This window comes from Phyllopteryx taeniolatus, chromosome 14 (assembly GCF_024500385.1).
Source record: "Phyllopteryx taeniolatus isolate TA_2022b chromosome 14, UOR_Ptae_1.2, whole genome shotgun sequence".
NCBI lineage: Eukaryota > Metazoa > Chordata > Actinopteri > Syngnathiformes > Syngnathidae > Phyllopteryx > Phyllopteryx taeniolatus.
Window position 1 is genome coordinate 20,062,713 of NC_084515.1, and position 18,725 is coordinate 20,081,437.

An 18,725-nucleotide genomic window follows, 5' to 3' on the forward strand; every position below is an offset into this window, starting at 1 on the left:
CTGTTCCTGAAAGTGCTTGCGTTCTCTCCCCCCCGTAAGTCTGGCTTTCCTCCCCGCCTGGCCTCTTTTGTTTCCACGCCGATTAGCGAAGCAGGCGGCTGAAATTCGAGACGGCAGCGGAGCGTTTTCCTCCAAACGTTTTTTTGTCCTCCTCTCGTGACGCCGGCGAGGGAAACGAGACCAAAGTTTGCCCGTCGGTGGCGTGACATGCGAAGAGCCGGCCGGCGGGAAAAGTTTCCGACTTTTGCTAACGGGAACCGTTACGCCTCAGGACAAAAACCGGTCGGATCGCTCGGTCAAAGTCGAGCGCGCTCGTCGCACGCCTAAAATAAATATTGAACGAGATCAACGCGGATATTTACGCAACGCAAGAGACCTTGGAAGACTTTGCTGAAGTCCTCTTCTAAGCTGAATGTTGAAACCACCAGTTCATCTTTCTCGTCGCAGATGTGTAAGCAGTCGTTCTTTTACGGTACACGGCGGACCCCGCTGTTGGCGGGCTAGCGGCGAAAATCCGAGTCATTGTCGCCCGTTAGAATTGCATTGAAAAAAAGTAAAGCCCCAAAGTTCTTGAGTAAGCGGGGACAAACCGACAATAAGCGTTTTGGGGATTTGGACCGCCCACAAAAATAATACGAATTGAACACCTTGGGTGTATTCGGAGGTCGAGTGCGCACGCAAGTCCGACTTTCGAGTTGGCGTCGTACCACGTCGTGCCGCAACACGCCGGGCAGCGCTGCGCTTCACCGGAAGACGGCGCTGGCCGAATGAGTGGTTTTGAATTTACCCTCCCAACATGAATCCAAAAATATCTCAGTGCTTGCAAAAAATGTCTTTTGTTTTTTTTTTGTCTGCGGGTCGTCAGTCATCCGGGACATCCACCAACGTTGAACCGACGCAAGCGGACTCTTGGCGCTTGTTGACTTCGCTGTGAGGCTAACGATACGTCGCGTTGTTGCGTTGCGCGCTGGAAAATAGTTCCTGCGCTGAGAATTGCCGGATGCGACGTTGCCGCATGTGTCAAATTACAACTCGTTTGAAAACTTGTCAGTGCCAAAACAATTATGCTCATTTGCGTTAGCGTGAATATGCCGCTTTATATTATATGTTAGCATGAGTTAGCAGACTTTCTTTCAATGAAATATTTTAGTTTGGTTGAATATTTTGGGGCTGAAACAAACAATGTTGAATTCAAGTCACCTCCAAGTGAGCGCGACAAATCAACAGCTTGAAGCAAGCACGCGCGGCTTCTTTTTTATGTGCCAGCCAGTCTTCTTTTCCTTTCGTCCAAGTGATGTTATAGCGTAACGTTTCATTTCTTGACGTGCGCCCTGTTACCGACTGGCGACCAGTCCCGGGTGTTGTCATCTCGCCCGGTTTGCTTTCACGAGGACAAAATGGAAGACCGGACAAAGTCAGACGCAAAAGACTCGAATGCGTCGGTCGCCGTTACCTCGTTGAAGTTCGCCATGTTTGTCTTCATCCCAGGGACTGGTCGCGCGCGCGTCAATCATTCCGGTCGCGCACATCAAAGTCCAAACTCCGCTGCGGTCTTGGGTTCCGTCCTTGCGTCCCGTGCGCGCCCCCCGCCGTGCGCGCGCTCGTCGCCGCGACGCCGCTCGGAACCTTGCGAACTTCGGACTTGAAAGTCGCAGACTAACCGGCGGACAACGAGCGAGCACAAGTCCCGCCTCCTCCTCCTCCTCCTCCTCTTCCTCCTCCTCCTCCTCTTCCTCCTGCCGCGGCCACGCGCACGCACACGCCCCCTGCTGTCAACGTGTGGAGGAGAGAAATGTGACATTTGACATGAACCCAAACAAAGTTTCCCGTGAGACACGACACATTGATGAAGACAAGAAAAGAGAGAAAGAAAAAGAAGAAAAGGAAAAAAGTTCCATTCCTGTGCAATTTCTTTCCATTTCTGCATCAATTGGTCCTCAAACGCGGTCCGATCTTCATCGAAATCGCAAGCAGACTGCTTCAACTAATACCACGCAAACGATGATGGCTTTTCACATTTTTACTGAAAATGACACAGAGGACAAAGAAAGCGAATCTCGAGGCGACGGATTCTCCGAGAGCTGAACCGGTTAGGTGCGAGCCGACCTGGAGTCCAATCAATGAGTCGACATTGGGGGGGTGTGGCTTCAACTAGAAAACACACACCGGGTTAGACTTGTCTCCTGTCAACAAGACCGACCTGATGTGCACAATTGCTCGTATTACAATACAACATTTGCGTCAAGTTGAACAGCGCTCGTCGTCTCATCGTGAACTCACAATCAACAATAAGTATCAATTTCAGATTGCAATTTGATCACCAAAGGCTTCACTGGATGCATTTTGTGTCCAACTTAAAAGCTGATGATGTTGAAAAACAAAAAAACTCAAGCCAACAAGAGAAGACGCCAAATGACGCCCGTGAGCCAAAGTCGCCTTTTTTTTTCTTCCTTCCCCCCAATAATTATACCAAACCATGACTTATTATAGTGAGAAAAACAAAATACTTTGGATAAAATTCACATTTTGGAGATGATAAAAAAAAAAAAAAGGTTACTTCCACTCTCAGACGTCACGTGACTCTTTGCGAGCAGGCGCCGCCATGTTGACCGTTGACTTTTAAACAAGATATTTATAGAACGGAAGATGTTTATCTATAGTGATTAAAAAATATCAACAAAGTCTATTTCCTGTTGTTTCAATGCAAATGTTTCATTAAACAGCTGCTCCCACGCCAAAAGAGGCTACTTGAGTAAGTAAAAGTCAACTTCTTTTCCTAAATCGTTATTTTGCGCAATATCCATATGACATCATATCATAAACTGTCTTGAATTGATGTATGTTGATAGAAATGATCCCACGGATGAACATTTTTGGACAGAAAAAAAACCGTTGAATTGTCACGTGACTAACTAGCCTCTTGGCTAGCAAGAGCAGCCGTTTAAAACATTTACTTTCAAACAACAGATGATATTAAGACCAATTGGGATATGTATCCATCTGGGTAAAAAAAATATATATATTAAGCGTTGAGTTTGCTAGCTAGCAAGCTGGCTAGCTAGCAAACTCAACGCTCAAAGCTTAATATATAGCTGGCTAGCTAGCTGGGAGAGTGACGACTGGTAATGTTAGCTTTGTGCTCGCTGGTCTTTGTTTTTTATCTTTGACGAAAAGACCTCGATTTGTGTGTCTGTGTTCAGGATTTGGATCGTAACATGACTGTTTTGCGACTTGTAGCTATTATAGTGTGACTATTGCTTTAAAAATCACTTGAGCAGTATTTGATCACGCTTGAGCGACTATCAAAGGCCGCAAAGTAGCAACGAACCTCCCGACCGGAAGTGATGCTCCCGAGATAACGGCTGGCGAGTCCCCACACTTTGCGGGCAGAGTGAGACAGATCCCGGAAGATGAACATTTCATTCCGGCGAGACGCTCAGAATGATCTCCAGCGGACCGTACCGCTCGTCGTGCAGCGTGACTACTATTTGCTTCATACAAAATGCGACTCATTCTTTGTCTGATCATGGACTTCCTCCACGAGCTTATCAACCAGAGAAATTTCTGGACTCTCAGAAGAAGACCGAACGTTGACTCACTGAATTGAGTGGCGAGCCTTGGTGGAGGTCTACACAGCGTTCTTTGAAATACACGGATTACTTTTGTGTTTTATTGTCACAATAGTTTGTTGATCACAGCAGATTTACATACTGTGCAACTAATTAATTAAGAAGAATTCAAGTTATTGGATAGCATCAAGATTTTCACTTTTGCAGTGCCTTCAAAATGAAAACAATTCTTGTCGAGTCCATGTTGACAACATCATCCTTCCATTATCCACCCATCCATCCAGCCAGCTCGTGTTGAAAGCAGTTTTTGCATCTCTGCCAATCTCGCAAGCATCTTTTTTTTTCGCTTCTCCTGCGCATGTTGTTGTTTGGTCGTCCGCCAGCGTGGCCAAACTTCCCGTGAAGGCAAAACAGGAAGCGGAAGACTAACATTTCCTGTTTGGACTTCTACCGATGGAAGATAGCAACGTCCCACCTGCTGGAATGATTGTAGACCAGAGGTGGACCGCTAGAGTCCGCATTCACCTTAGGACTTGAGACTTGCTCGGTCGGCTAAAACAAATGAAAAAGTTGACTTTGACTCGGTATTCATGAGATTCGTCTTGATTCAGACTTTAAGTACCTGAACTGTTGACAGGATTGCGTGCCATTCGGTTGGTAATCTGAAGTTTTGCGAATGTGCTGCGAGATTGATTTCAGTTTGATTGGAGGATTGTGTTTTTCATGAAATCGTGAAAACCAGAACGGCAAATGCAAGCTTGGCAAATGAAAGAAAACTAAACCAGTCAGTAATTGGCGTTAAGACATTTTGTCATTGTCAATAGCGAGACTTGTTTGGGTCTATTAAAAAAACTTGATGTGTGATGGCGAACGTTTTAGCATGGCTAGCTACACAGATAGCATTGATGCTACATGCTAATACTGAGTGCTAAGTGGCTAACGCGCGAATGTATGTGAGGCTGAGGAAGATTGTATGAGTTCACGACATGACTCGCTTTACCCAATGAACCCGACTCGCTTGACTTTTGCCATCGTAACTTGGGACTTGAACTTTAAGAGTAAGACTTCATTTCTTACTTGTGACTTTAGTCATGCCTCTATGATGTAATACGAACACTCGGCGCCAGTTTTGGTTTTATTACACCGAAAATGAGAGAAATCAGAACAGTCGTCCCTCGACACATCACGATTCACTGTATTGCCGATTTTGGAATCGTACAAATCGAATTTTGTATCGCTGATTTTTCGCAGTCTTGCTGTAATTTGCGGTGATAGGAAAAGAGTCTATTGCAAAGCAGAACCGGCTGACACAACGGAACGTCCACAGTAAACATTGTCAGATAATTGCATATAGCCTACCAGCGCTACTTCCAACCAATTAGAATGGCTCCGCGCGGTTGGTTAGGATAGACACCACCGTGGCTTTATTGAACAAACCCTAACAAATATGCGTGCACAGTACTACCTATCAACTAACATTGACATTTGATGACCCCCTTTGTGTCTTTTTTGGGGCACATCTTGACAATATGAGACAAAAAATTAATTTCTTGTGCTCAGCAAATGCAGCCAAAACTTTGTCATGGAATTCCAATCTCCACTGGAGGGCAAATCGACTTCGGTTTGCGCTCTTCTTCACCAGGGGAGAAAAACAACTTGTGGACGCTGCCATCTAGCGTACGTACGGAGGCACTACATCACAAAAAAAGACCATGTGTGCGCGGAGCGAACAACAGGGGGCGTGCTGGTGCAACTAAAATATATGTCAAATAGGGTTCTACTTTCAATAAGGAAACTTAGTATAACAAACTTAGTATTACATACTTCATCACTGCAAGCAGTTCATGTTAAAAGTGCTTTTTGCAATCCATCACGTGGAAATCCATATTCATTGATTAGCAGATATTAATTCCCTAGATATACATAGATTGATCGAGGATTTCTAATACATTCAATATGTACAGTGTAAAAAAAAAAAACATCTATTGATAAGCAGAATGTGTCTGCATAATGCATTGAGTGGATATAAAAAGTCAACACACCCCTGTTGTGTGTCAGGTTTTTGTCCAACCAGGATAAAACAATTGAACTACTGGAACAGCTGAACTTTATTTGGGGTTGCTCAGCTCCCATTTCAAATGCGATCGATTCATTCTGAACGCAGCCACATCCCAGTTGCAAGAGGGTGTGCACACTTGTGCAAGCACATTATCTCAATGGGTTATTTTGACTTTTTGGAACGTCCGATTCATAAAAAATGGAAAAAGAGGCGCTAAACGTACCGAGCCAATGTTGAATGAATGTTGCCAATTCCGCGTCGCTTCTTAAGTCCTTCCGCTCAGCTTCTGTTTGCTAATCAGTTGCGAGCAAACGAGGGATGGGCATTTTTTTTTTTTTTTCATTTTCCAGAGGTGCATATTCCAAAATAGTTATCGCGGCTCCCGAAGCCCAAGCCTAACAGGTCAGCGCCAGGTGGAGGGGGTGTGCGCGGCAAATGACTGATTGGTTGATCTTCCTTGGGTGTGGTGTTTTCTGAAAAAGAAAGTCCCACTTTTATGATTCAATTTAAATGACAAACATTAGAACAGGGGTGTGTAGACTTTTCATAACCACTGCAGCACTACAATGAAAGATTTGACTATTTTCCAGGAAATGACATTAGTTGACAACATTTGAATCACGTCCAACCCAAAATGAAAAATGTTTTTTTCCAAGTCAAATATGAAAGTCAATGAAATGCAAATGCTAATCAGTCACATCTGAACTGTGGAAAATGAGTGCAAATTCAGCGCTTTATGAATTCAAATCATTGATACCAAAATGATTAGGCTGTAAAATACAGTCGATCGATTGCGCAATGTCCAAAATAATACAATATTGTAACATAGTTGAAGAAGATGCGTTTTTTTTCCTCGCTCTCATTCGGTTCAACAGATGCACGACTGACGACGACGAGCTGCGGCGCGCGCACGCAGACTCGCGTGCACGCGCAGCCCGAGGATCGCGCGCCGAGCCGAGCGCGTCACGCACAAGCACGCACGCAGCAGACTGAAGAGCAGCCAGCAGCCCCGCGCGCAAGTTCCGTGTACAAGGTAAGCCGAGCCGCCATCTCCGCTCCCAACCGGGACGCACTTGCATTGAGCAGCAGTGTTAGTATGAAGGCAAAGTCCAGCGCGCATTTCCACATTTGTCTTTTGTGCCACACACGCGTCGCGTGCACGGCAGACAAAAGATGCGCGCGGCCGAGACGCATCAGAATTAAAACCCACGCACACACAAAAAAGAGGTCAAAATCATCTTGGCTTTTAATACAACAAACACGTTGCGCGTGGAATTGGTTTTGTATCTTTTATTCTCGTTTATTTTTCCTCGACGTGCACGAGCGTGAAAAAAGGGGCGTGTGCCGCGTGCTGGTGGAGGGGGGGGGACACGCGCTTGACACGCACGCGCTTGTCACCATTTCAACATGACGAAAATGTCATAATACGCGCGTACACACACACACACACACAAACACACTCATATATATATATATATATATATATATATATATATATATATATATATAAAGAGAGAGAGAGAGAGAGAGAGAGAGAGAGTGCACCCAGATACTTCCAAGCCTCCAAATCCCTTTGGATGAATGATTCCCAACACATCCATCCTCGACTCCACAATCACTACAGAAAATAAACAAAACCCAATCGATGCTGATTGATGACATCATCGTCGACGTCCACGTCGGTTTGTCGTTTGGCGCAACACGCACGCGCTCGCGCAGACGCCAACTTTATGGGGGTCTGTATAGCGGTCCTTTGTTTGCTGGTGCGCATGCGCAGTGTGCGCAGGGTGTGGATGGGAGAGATGCCACCTTGCCTGTGGGGGGGGGGGAGGGGGGAAGGGGAGGAGGGGGGGGGGCGGGGGTATGCGTTACTCGAGGGAGACGCACACGCACGCGCGAGATCCTTTTGTGTATACGTGTGGTTGGGTTCATGTGATGCTGATTGTTCAGTCAGTCTATAGAAGGAAGGAAAGAAGGAGGGAAGGAGGTACAGAGGGTAGGAAATAAGGGAGGATAGAAAGAAAGAAGGGAGGAGCATAGAATGGAGATATAGAAGCAAAGAAAGGATGACTCGCTTGACAACAACTTCTGCTTGTTGTCAAGCGAGTTGAATTTACTGCCACCACGCAGCGCTCGTCTCTCGAGTTTGCGCTCGCAAGTCAAAGCAAAAAGTCGACCCGATGACAACTCGTATCACGGAAAAAATCCAAAATCGGGTCATTCGTATCTCAAAGCGCCGCGGTGTTGCTTTGGCGCCATCTTGCCGCCGAAGTGAGTAGAGGAGCCTTATTTAGACAAAAGTAGTCCCTTGCTGCCGCCTTGTGACATCTAGAGGCCATTACAGCAAAGTAAAACCTTTTGAATTCACGCGGATTCGATATTCGCGGTCTTCATATGCTCACTGGATTGATGTGAGGTGGAACGATTAATCAACAACTAATTGATGAGCAAATTAATTGACAATTATTTTGAAAATCGATGAATTTTTTCGCGATCTTGTTGAAATTGAAATTTTTCTACATTGTAATTTCAGCCTCTCAACAGTACATATACAGATTTCTGTCGTCCTCCGTGTTTGCAGACTGACTATCTTTGTGTTTTTTCAAAATAAGACATTTGCAAACATCTGCTTTTAATTTGGAAAACAATGATCAATATATTTTGCCGATTTTCTGACCAAACCAGGAATCGAATCAGAATCCATTTATGTTTGTGCATTTTCCGCACTTTCAATTTGCTGCTTTTGTGCTCGGCCAAAGCAATAAAAGTAGAACTTTGGCGCCATCTGGTGCAATATTGGCCTTGTTGCCAGGTTCCGTCGTGTTTTGTCGTGTGCCTTTGCGATGTTCCGTTTTGTGCGATTTTCCTGGCGATGTCCAAATGACACGTTGCGTTGGCAGCCATGTTCTCCCCTCAGAAATCACCATGGTAACACCAGCAGTGCGCTCACGTGATTGGCTCTTGTTCATTCATCCCGCTGTGTTACCGTGTGTCAATCTGCGCGTGTGCGTGTGGATGACAAAGCGGTCCTGGGTTGAGGGCGCGCGAGTCATGTGATCAACAGGGCGGCTTTGTGCGGCGTCCATCTTAATTAAGCATCAGGTGGCGCGATGATTATGGAAGTGTGTGTGTGTGTGTGTGCGTGAGTCATCATTACTACTGTAATTTTTTTTTCAGTTGAATTCATCCGCGGCCGAGCTTGTAACTCGTCATAGTCGTACACGCATGTTCGCCTGGCGGTATTTGCAAATTTTTCCTTTTTACCGAATTTCCTTATTTTGAAGAATCTTTTCCTCCGTCACTGTCTGTAAAACTCAACAATTTGCCATTTTCAGATTGTTGTTGTCAGGCCAAAGCAACAAAAGTATTCATTTGGAGCCATCTTGTGGCATTCGGGGCCCAGGAACTATGTTAAAGGGAACGTAGGAGCTTCATTTTGCCGAAAAAAAAGGTGTTTTGCTGCCATCTTGTGGCATCTACATGCAATGATCAACCTTGTTCGGAGTGCGTCGATGACTCACTGATTTTCTGCTTTCCCCGCTCTGAAGCAAATCGATTTTCCTCATTGAGACGAATTGAAATGCCATTAATCCGTTGCAGCCCCGCAAAAAAAACAAAACAACATTTTGTTTTGGGTAAAAAAAAAAAAAGAAGGAACTTTGTTGTATGGAAACATAATGCAAGAGAATGTAAGGAAATCAAATGGTTTTGTAAAGTGCAGCTACTCTACGTACTGTAGCATTCATGCGTTTGATGTGTGCCTTTAAGGGGCGTGGCCTAGAGAGCGACGTCAGGAGCTTGAGTCCGGTTGGCGTGTGAGCGTCCGGGCGTGAGTTGTGGCCTACAGTAGCTGTTGCGTCACTAGCTTTGATTGTATTTCATGTGTCAAATGTAAATTTGGATTGTATTTAATGGAGTGATTCTTTGTTACTTTGAGAATTGCTGGTTTGGGAAATATTTGCAGTTCAAACTATCAATATAAGCAATAATGAAACAGTCATTGTTGTTTTTGCAGGCAAGGGCAATGGTGGCGCCTTTTTCAAGCGTGAGTTTCAGTCTCGCCAAGTCGCCGACGAGTCCGACAACAAGAACCGAGTTGGCGGTCGAGCCTTGAAACAGGAAGTAGTTTGGACAGGACAGGAAGTCGATTTAGCGGACGGTGTGTCGCCAGCTGCCGTGATAAAGGTCGATTAACATTTGAGGGAGTAGAAAAGATGATTTTAGCGGCGAGCGACTTTGATATGCTGAAACACCGGCCACAACTTCTTGCGTCGTACGTCAAGGTCTGGTTCAGATCGTCGCGCGTCTCGGCGGTCGCACGTGACTCTTCACGTAACATCTCGCGTGCGCTAAAACTCACCCCGCCTACCCACCGCTTGGCCAATTGGGCTTCGCAAAGGCAGTACGATCGATGCAAACAGCACGTCGCTACAAACGCTTGGCCGCCACAAGACGCCGCCATGGCCCCGAGGACCAATCGCAGCAAAGCTGTTTCCCATATTTAAATGCTGAACAACAGCCATCCAATCACAGCGAAGCTTATTTCCATCATTCACGAAGAATACAAAATGTATGCCGGCGGTTTCCGTCTCTGTTGACTTTCACCGATGAACTGACGGAACGTTCCGCCGCCGACACCCGTCCACGCCCAACACCCGCGCTTGTTAGCATTTAGCATATGGTTAGCATTTAGCATCTTTCGACGCGTGGTAACTCTCCGTCCAAAATACAAAGGAGTCAGGCGCTTTCACGCAGCATTGCAGCATCAAAACAGCACTCGGCCACCTTTGTTTTCACACAGAACCCAGCGAGGCGGAATACTAATTGTTTGTCTGTATGTGCCGCACGATTGGCTGGCGAGCAATCGGGTGCCTGATTTGATGAATGGATGATTTCGTCGTACGTTAGAAAAGGAAAACTTTGTGAGGTTGCGAGTGGGTCGTCGCTGCGCTGCAGGAAGTGTGTCAGCACCCCCCGCCCTCCTCCTCATCTTCATTTCGGGGTTATTTGGAGTTCAGCGCCGCCCGTCTTGTTGTGTGCTCGCCTGCTTTCTGGCCCGAGCTCGGAGCGACAAAAAAAAAAAAAAAAAAAAAAGCAACTCGACGCCCGTTTAGAGGCCACGTCTGCTCGCACTGTAAACTATTACAATCATAATTGTAATAATTGATACATGCAACATTTTGGAACCACAAAACGTTCCTTCATGCATTCATTGTATTGATCTTATTCAATAATTGGTTCATCAATGTATTGTAAACAACAAAATATCAGTAACAAACTACATTACATTTGTATTGTCATACAAATGTATTATTTGTATGAAACAATACATAGGCAATTATTTCAATGAATTGCGTAATAAAATTAACAATTACTTTAACATAAAAATAAATCATTCTAGATATACATTCTTATTTGACTACAATTCTCATTTAAAATGTATTTATTCATTGAGCTCATTAAATAATTGGTTAATGGATTTATTGTCAATGATCAAATAGAATATCAATAAAATAAACAATTCTACATTTAACAAGCTTTGCTTTCTTGTAATATATTTTTTAAAGGAAATATAGTTACATACATTTTAAATATTGCAGTAAAAATGAGATTTTATTGAAATAAATTTTTGTAAATACACATTTGAACTTTTTACATAGCCATTTACCGTATAAATAATAACGTTAACGTTAATACGCCGGCACGGTGGCCGACTGGTTAGAGCGTCAGCCTCACAGTTCTGAGGAGCCGGGTTCAATCCCCGGCCCCGCCTGTGTGGAGTTTGCATGTTCTCCCCGTGCCTGCGTGGGTTTTCTCCGGGCACTCCGGTTTCCTCCCACATCCCAAAAACATGCATGAATTGGAGACTCTAAATTGCCCGTAGGCATGACTGTGAGTGCGAATGGTTGTTTGTTCCTATGTGCCCTGCGATTGGCTGGCAACCAGTTCAGGGTGTACCCCGCCTCCTGCCCGATGACAGCTGGGATAGGCTCCAGCACGCCCGCGACCCTAGTGAGGAGAAGCGGCTCAGAAAATGGATGGATGGATGGACGTTAATACTGTAACGTTCCTTCTGCCATCTTTGTAGTTCTATTAACCAGGAAGCATCCTTGTAAAACTACAACGAGAAGCGGTCTGTAAAACAGGAAGTAGAATTGTTGCACCAGCTGATTGGTGGCTTGGTATTTGAGCTGATTTTCTGTAGCCCATCAATAATCATTGCGGACATTTTTCAACCTACAAATGAGCATATTTTTGATATTCTGCAGTCCGCACCGGAAGTCTTCTTCCGGCATATTGATTGATGGCATCTGGCGCCCGGGCGAGGGGGGAGGGCGGCTGACAGATGGCAAGGAGGATGGCAGAGGGGCGAAGCGGACTTCTTTGATGTTATTGATCCACGTGATGGATCCCTCGGAAGCGAGACAGCAGGAGATGAGGAACGGTCTCAGTGGACGCGTGGAACGTCTCTTCTTGGGATCAATGAGGATGAGGTCACATTTGTCACACTGGAGCAGGAAGTAGACACATCCCATATGTCGCAACACAACACTAGAACAGGATTTAGACCAATCCCATATGTCCCAAGAAAGCACTGGACCAGGAATTAGACAGAACTCGTATGTCCAATAAAACCACTGGAATGAGGAATGAGACCCATTTTGTATGGCGCAAAAGAACACTGGAGCAGGATTTACACCGATCCCAACGCAGCAACAGAACATAAAAGCAAGAATTACGCAGATACTGAATGTTGCAAAAGAACACTGGAGAAGTAAAAAATCCCAAGAAAATTACTCAGACAGACCCTGCATGTCCATTGAACATTGGCGCAGGAATTAGACGGATCTCAGATGTCGGGACAGAACACTGAAGCAAGAATGAGATAAATGGGAATTAGACCCATCCCAAATGTCCCCCTTTCCCCCACCCGAAAAAAACCTAAGGAACAGGAATTAGATTTAACCTAACGGAAATTAGACCTATCCCTTAAATTACATGCCTATGATACAATACTTTGTAATTTTGGAATTAGACTGATCCCATACATCACAACACAGACATGTTGGACTACAATCATTCCCAAGGAATATTCGCTTGGAACAAAAAAAACCCCAAAAAACCTTTTCACCGTTTCATCCATCCAACACGTGTTAGCGTGTTCTCGGGCTTGGGTTATTGTTGTTCGCGTGTGTACATAACGCAAAGAACAAAAGACGACTGATAGGATTGTCGCACACAAACACAGCTGACAACACAAAGTCCTCATTGATACTTGCTAACAATGCTAACCAGGCTAACAGCTGGCCGGCCAATGACGTCATTGCGTTTTCTTTTCATTTGTGCAAGCAAACCAACGGCGTCCGATTAGCTTCTATTGTTCGATTCTGCTCAATGACAATATACTTTTGTTTATTTAGCATTTCATTAAACACACAACGAATGTTCCATTGCAGTGTTCCTCCACGTATTTGCGATTTGCTACATGGAGCCACCAAACTACGTGGAAGTGAGTTGAGGAGCTTCACGTAGTGCTTTGCCACCATCTTGTGAACGTAACACACCACTTTACAACAAGCAGCACTTTGGCAAAAAGAAGAAGTTTATTGCAAATAGTGAGCAATTCTTTGAAAAGAAAGAGGCCTTAAGCGATTTATTGCCACTCCGAGTTGAGGTTTACTCTAAAACTCAACGGAAACCAAAGAGAATTACAACTGGGGCATTTAGAAGAGCCAAACACCTGCGAGCTTGATGCTCACACATAATGGAAAACGGCATTGACGTGCTAATGTTAGCATCTACGTGGCGGTATTAGAACAGATATTTGAACACAAAAGGTCGAGCAACACATATAGACAGACAATATCACAAACCGCACGGTTATATTCTGTATCCTCTGCAGAGAATGACGAATATCATTGCAGCTTATGGAGTCACTGCAAATCACGTCAATGGGAATTGACACTCTTCTTCATTTGTCTGTATGACAAATGTACTATACTGCCCCCGAGCGGCCAAGGCGGGCACACCAGAAGGATCAGGACAATGCATTCAATTGCAGCCTTCATTCTATTTAATGATGTTATTACGCAATGTTGTTATACAGTGCAAGAAAACAGAGAGCCATTTTCCATCCATCCATTCATTCATTCATTCATTCTACCGCTTATCCGAGGTCGGGTCGCGGGGGCACTAGCCCAGACTTCCCTCTCCCCAGCCACTTCATCCAGCTCTTCCCGAGGCGTTCCGTTATTAAAAAAAACTGAAAATATTTTGTTTGTTTTTGGGGGGAGTAATGGCATTTCCATTGACCTCGATGGGGAAATTTCTGTGAAGTTTAAATTCTAATGAGAATGCAGATTGAATAAATTGTCAGGTGAGCAGCAGCCAATGAAATCAGCGGGTTCCTTGTTGCCAGGATTGTGTGCGTGTGTGCGCACGTGTGTGTGTGCACTCATTAAAATTCCGTGGAGAAGAGATGAAGAGAAGAGATTCCTTTGAATGCCCACAAAGATTTCTCGACACCACTTGAAGCATCCAGTATGTTACCATGGCAACCGAGGTGGGGGTGGGCGGGGTGCATAATCGGGCTGGATAATTGTCAGTCGCAGCGATGGCGTTGACGGTAACGACGTCCGTCAGTGGCGTTCCAGGACGAAAAAGTGACAAAACCTCCGCCAGGGGCCGTCTGCCGGTTCCTTTGATGTAGCGCACGCTACTGTCATGTGTAACAAAATGGCCGACGGGGAGCACGGTGCTATCGTGGTGCGTGCGTCACGTCGACACTGCAGGACATGCAGGACGAGGAATTGCGCTGATTCTGGATATTGCAACAAACCACCGGCGCAAGAACGCCGGCGCAGGAATGAGACGCATCCCGCACGTCACAACTAAACAACGAAACATGAATTAGACTGATCCCATACTGGTACATCACAACAAATACTGGCGAATGAATTACCGTACATAGATCCTGTATGTCACAACAAAACTCTGGAGCAGGAATTGGACTGACCCGAAATCTCAAAATCTCAACACTGAATTAGACAGGTCCCTTACAACCAACTGGAACAGGAATTTCTTCAACACATTCGAGCAGCGCCGCCTACTGTTCAAAGTAACAAGTACAACGTTGCAGCACTTCCTGTTTTACTTCCTCTTTTCCTTCACACGAGCGGTCGATGCACCTTGTTGAAAGTCTTCAAATTCAAAAGTCCAAAGTCATAATAAGCCGCTCGTCACGTCGTCGGCGCGCTGACATTTCCCAGCGTGCACCGCTTCTTGCGCTCGTGCTGTGAGTCGGGTGGATATGAGCGGCCGTTCGGGACATATTTCACCATTAGCTCTCACAGTAATATTCAAACGCGCTTGTAAATATTAAATAATAAAGTCAATCTCTCTCTGTCTCACACACACACACACACGTACACACACGCACACGCACGCACACAGGCGGCCATTGTGTGCCCCCGTGTGAGAGCGCGGCGGGCGGGGACGGCGGCCGCGACAGTACGGCCTGCACGGAGGGCATTTAGTGCATGCGAGCTCATTTTTGTCACACGATTGTCATCTATGTTACATGTTTACCTCACGCTACATGTTTGTTACATGTTACCTTTACATCACAGCTGTCATGTTTTCCCGTTACACGTTAGTTACACGAATGTCACCTGATTGTCTTGTTTGCGACATCACGTTTTTTACTTGACGTGAAATGAAATCATCACAACTTTGTTGTACATGTTACATGTTTTCTTGATGTGATACACCTGTCATGCTTGTTACATCACACGACTGTCACTTGATCGTCACGTTTTTCGTGTTTGCTACATGTTACATTTACAACACACGAACGCCATATTTGAAGCATAGAACACTTACGGCAGGTTTTTTTACATGACCGACTGTCACGATTGTCATGTTTGGTACATGTAAAATGTCGACCTGACAAGTTTGTGACGTTTACTTCATGTCACATGACTGTCACGTTTGTTGCATATTACATTCACGTCACGCCGTTGTCTCCTAGCAACCAGCGTCCAATGATGTCGTTTTTTTCGGTTTGTGCGCAGAGACGCCCGAGGTCCGCCATGGGAGGAAAACTGAGCAAGAAGAAGAAGGGCTACAACGTCAACGACGACAAGACCAAAGAGGCAGCAGAGGGGGCGGCCCCCGACAAGGACATCAAAGACGAGACCGCCGCCCCCGCGGACGCCAACGACACGGCGCCCGCCAAGGAGGTGCCGCCCGCCGCCGCCAAGGAGCCAGAAAAGGAGGCCAACGCCGAGCCCGCCGAGGCCCAGGAGACTGCGGCCGCGCCCCCCAAGGAGACCCCGGCGGCCCCCGCTGTCAAAGATGAGGCCGACGCCAAAAAGACTGAGGCCCCCAAAGCTGAGGAGGAGCCCAAAGCCGCGGAGGCCCCCAAGGATGCGCCCAAGGATGGCCCCAAGGATACCCCCAACTCGACGGCAGCCCCGGAAGCTCCGCCCAAAGACGCCACCGTCGACGCACCCAATAAGGATCCGAGCAAAGATCAAAGCGCCGCCGCCGCCCCTCAAGCTTGATTGGTGGACGCCCACGAGAAAGCCACGCCCACTTCGGACAATAACAACGAGAATTGAGGACGACCACCGACAACCCGCTGGAGCGACACCCGTCCCCGCCGACCCCAACTTGCAAAATGAATATTGTTCTGATGAACTTTGACCCCTGACCCCACGCCCGCCTGTCATCTCACGCCATCACATGATCGCCTTGGTCACGCCCCCACGCAAAACTTTCTTAAAATTCTTCCGAAATTGTCAAATATTTCTGAAATAGTCAAATAGTAGATTTTGTACTAAAAAAAAACCAAAAAACAATTTGTAACATTTCTACGCTGGTTTGAAACATGATCTTTAGTACTTTACTCAACTCTGATCTGCTTACAGTCTGATTCTGGTCTGATGTTAATCTGGTTTTGGGCTAGTTCTGATCTAGGTTGAGTCTAGTCCTTCTGTGGTGTAGCCTGGTACTAGACTTGTTCTGGTCTGGGACTAGTATGGTTCAGAGTTGGTTCTAAGATGGTACTATAGCCTGGTTCTGGTCCCAGTCTAGTACTAGTTAAGTTCTAGTCTGGTACTATGTAGTACTACTCTGCTACTGACCTGGGACTAGTCTGGAAGTAGTCTGTTTCTAAATAGGTCATGGTCTGGTACTGGTCTGTTTCTAATCTGGTCCTGGTTTCCTACTACTGTAGTTTGGCTCCAATCTAGTCCTGATCTGATCTGCTATCTGTTTCTAAATTAGTTATGGTCTAGTTTTAGTCAAGTTCTGGACTGTTTTTAGTCTGGTGCTGGTCTTGGACCAGTCTGGTTCTGAATTGGTTCTGATTTGGTACTGGTCTGGGTCTTGTCTATTTCTGGTCTAGTTCTAAATTGGTTCTGCGATGGTACTAGTCTGATTCTGGTCTGGTTCTAGACTAATGCTGGTCTACTTCTTTTCTGATTCTAATCTAGTTCTGTCTACTTTGGGTCTGGTTCCGGTCTGAGTCTAATTTGGTTTTAGACTGGTTGTAGTCTGGGACTAGTGTGGTTCTAATTTGGTTCTGGTCTGGTTCTAGTCCAGTTCTGGTCTGTTCTAAATTAGTTCTGAACTGGTACTAGGGTGGGTTGATCTGGTTCTAGTCTGGTTATGGTCTGGTTCTAAATTGGTTCTGATCTGGCCCTAGCCTAATTCCAGTCAAATTCTGGTCAGGTTCTAGTCTGGTTCCGGTCTGGGACCAGTGTGGAAGTAGTCTGGTTCAAAGGTGGTCCTCATCTGGTAGTACTGTAGTTAAATTCTAGTTTAGTTGTGGTCTGCATGGGACTAATCTGGTTGTGAAGTTTGTTTTGGTCTGGTTCTACTCTGGACCTGGTGCACAAAGAAGAGAGCAGACATCAGAACTGGGACTTCTCTCAAGGCCCTGGACCCCAAATTAAAAGATGAAAAGTCCAAGTGGAGAAGTTGTCAAAGTACAAATTGACGTAACGGCCAAAAGTTGGGAGCGATGAGCAATGATAATGTCGTGCGAACGGCCTGACTGATCTTCAGTCAGCGCACTGCAGCTCGTTTCTACGGCAACCGTCCTTCTGCAACTCCTCATCCGTCACGGCTTCACCTCATACAACCCCCACGTGCGCACGCGTGTGCGTGCGGTCGAAGGTTTCGGGATACTTGACGTCCCAAAACCTTTGACCGTACGTGCGCACGCATGTGCACGTGACATCCACGCACATACGTGTTGTCGCGTTGCGTGTTCTGGCCCTCCTTCGCATGTGCGTGCCGGTCCCGTCTTTCGGGGAAAGCTGGCGTGCGTGTCCATGGCAACCGTGTGTCTCCATCCCGGCCGGCGGCGCTCGCTCCAGGTCCCGAAAAAATACAGAAAAGACGAAGAAGAAGAAATTGAAGTTTCAAAGTTGTATGTTTACTTGTTAAAATGGTGCAACAGTCGTAATAAAAAAAGTACCAAATTGACTTGTTGTTGTTGGTTTCCATAACAATCGGCCGGGGGTGGGGGGGTGGAGGGGGGTGGACAAAAACCTCGAGGCGTCGCGCAGGGCACCATTCTGTCCAGGACTACCACTGAGCACTGCTAGCACTGCTAGCATTGTTAGCGCTGATAGCTAACTTCCATCCAACCTTCTTTCCATCTCTCCATTCCTTCCTTCCTTCCAAATTGCGTTTGTGTTGCATGAACATGTGCGTGCGTGCGTGCGTGGCGGCTGATGAAGGTGTCGTCGAAGTCGTAGACCCATCGTTGACAACCTGCCCCCGTCCTTCTGTCCCCCAACACCAAGCCGAGCGATCCGATTGGCCTGCCGGCTTCCTGCATCGTGAGCATTGGTTGCTAAGGCGACGCCGGTGCCCGCTCTCGCCTAGCAACAGGCACAGGCGCGAAGGAAGGAAGCAAAAGTGCAGCTGGAGGGGGGAGCTCGCATGTGGAGGAATGGAGGGGAAAATATGGGATGCCATATGTGAGCGCGCGCACACCCGCGCGTTCTACATGATGTCGCGTCTTCCTTAACCCCGTGAACCAAGAAGCGCCCTGCGATTGGCTGGCAAACTGTCCTTCGTTT

General features: G+C 46.3%; 2 protein-coding genes across 3 annotated transcripts in view; one reads left to right on the plus strand and one right to left on the minus strand.

The window, feature by feature from the left end:
• The window catches only part of myo10 (myosin X), a 56,112-nt gene extending 54,412 nt beyond the window's left edge, over window positions 1-1,700 (minus strand). Inside the window, exon 1 of one of the 2 annotated variants that reach the window (XM_061798582.1) lies at window positions 1,454-1,700. In XM_061798582.1, coding sequence (XP_061654566.1) covers window positions 1,454-1,483 — 30 coding nt within the window. In that variant the 5' untranslated portion in view covers window positions 1,484-1,700. The remainder of the gene's footprint in view (window positions 1-1,453) is intronic. The other variant, XM_061798580.1, reaches the window with a different exon arrangement.
• On the plus strand, window positions 436-18,123 carry basp1 (brain abundant, membrane attached signal protein 1). The gene is made up of 3 exons (XM_061798611.1): window positions 436-451; window positions 6,504-6,661; window positions 15,702-18,123. The coding sequence occupies exons 1-3, from the start codon at window positions 448-450 to the stop codon at window positions 16,191-16,193; spliced, it is 654 nt and encodes a 217-aa protein (XP_061654595.1). The 5' UTR covers window positions 436-447; the 3' UTR covers window positions 16,194-18,123.
• The last annotated feature ends 602 nt before the right edge of the window (window positions 18,124-18,725 follow it).

What these genes read in the sequence shown, in the direction of transcription:
- basp1 (XM_061798611.1), top strand. An exon ending in GCGCAAGTTCCGTGTACAAG is followed by an intron (nt 6,662 to 15,701) that starts GTAAGCCGAGCC and finishes GTTTGTGCGCAG; the next exon opens with AGACGCCCGAGGTCCGCCAT.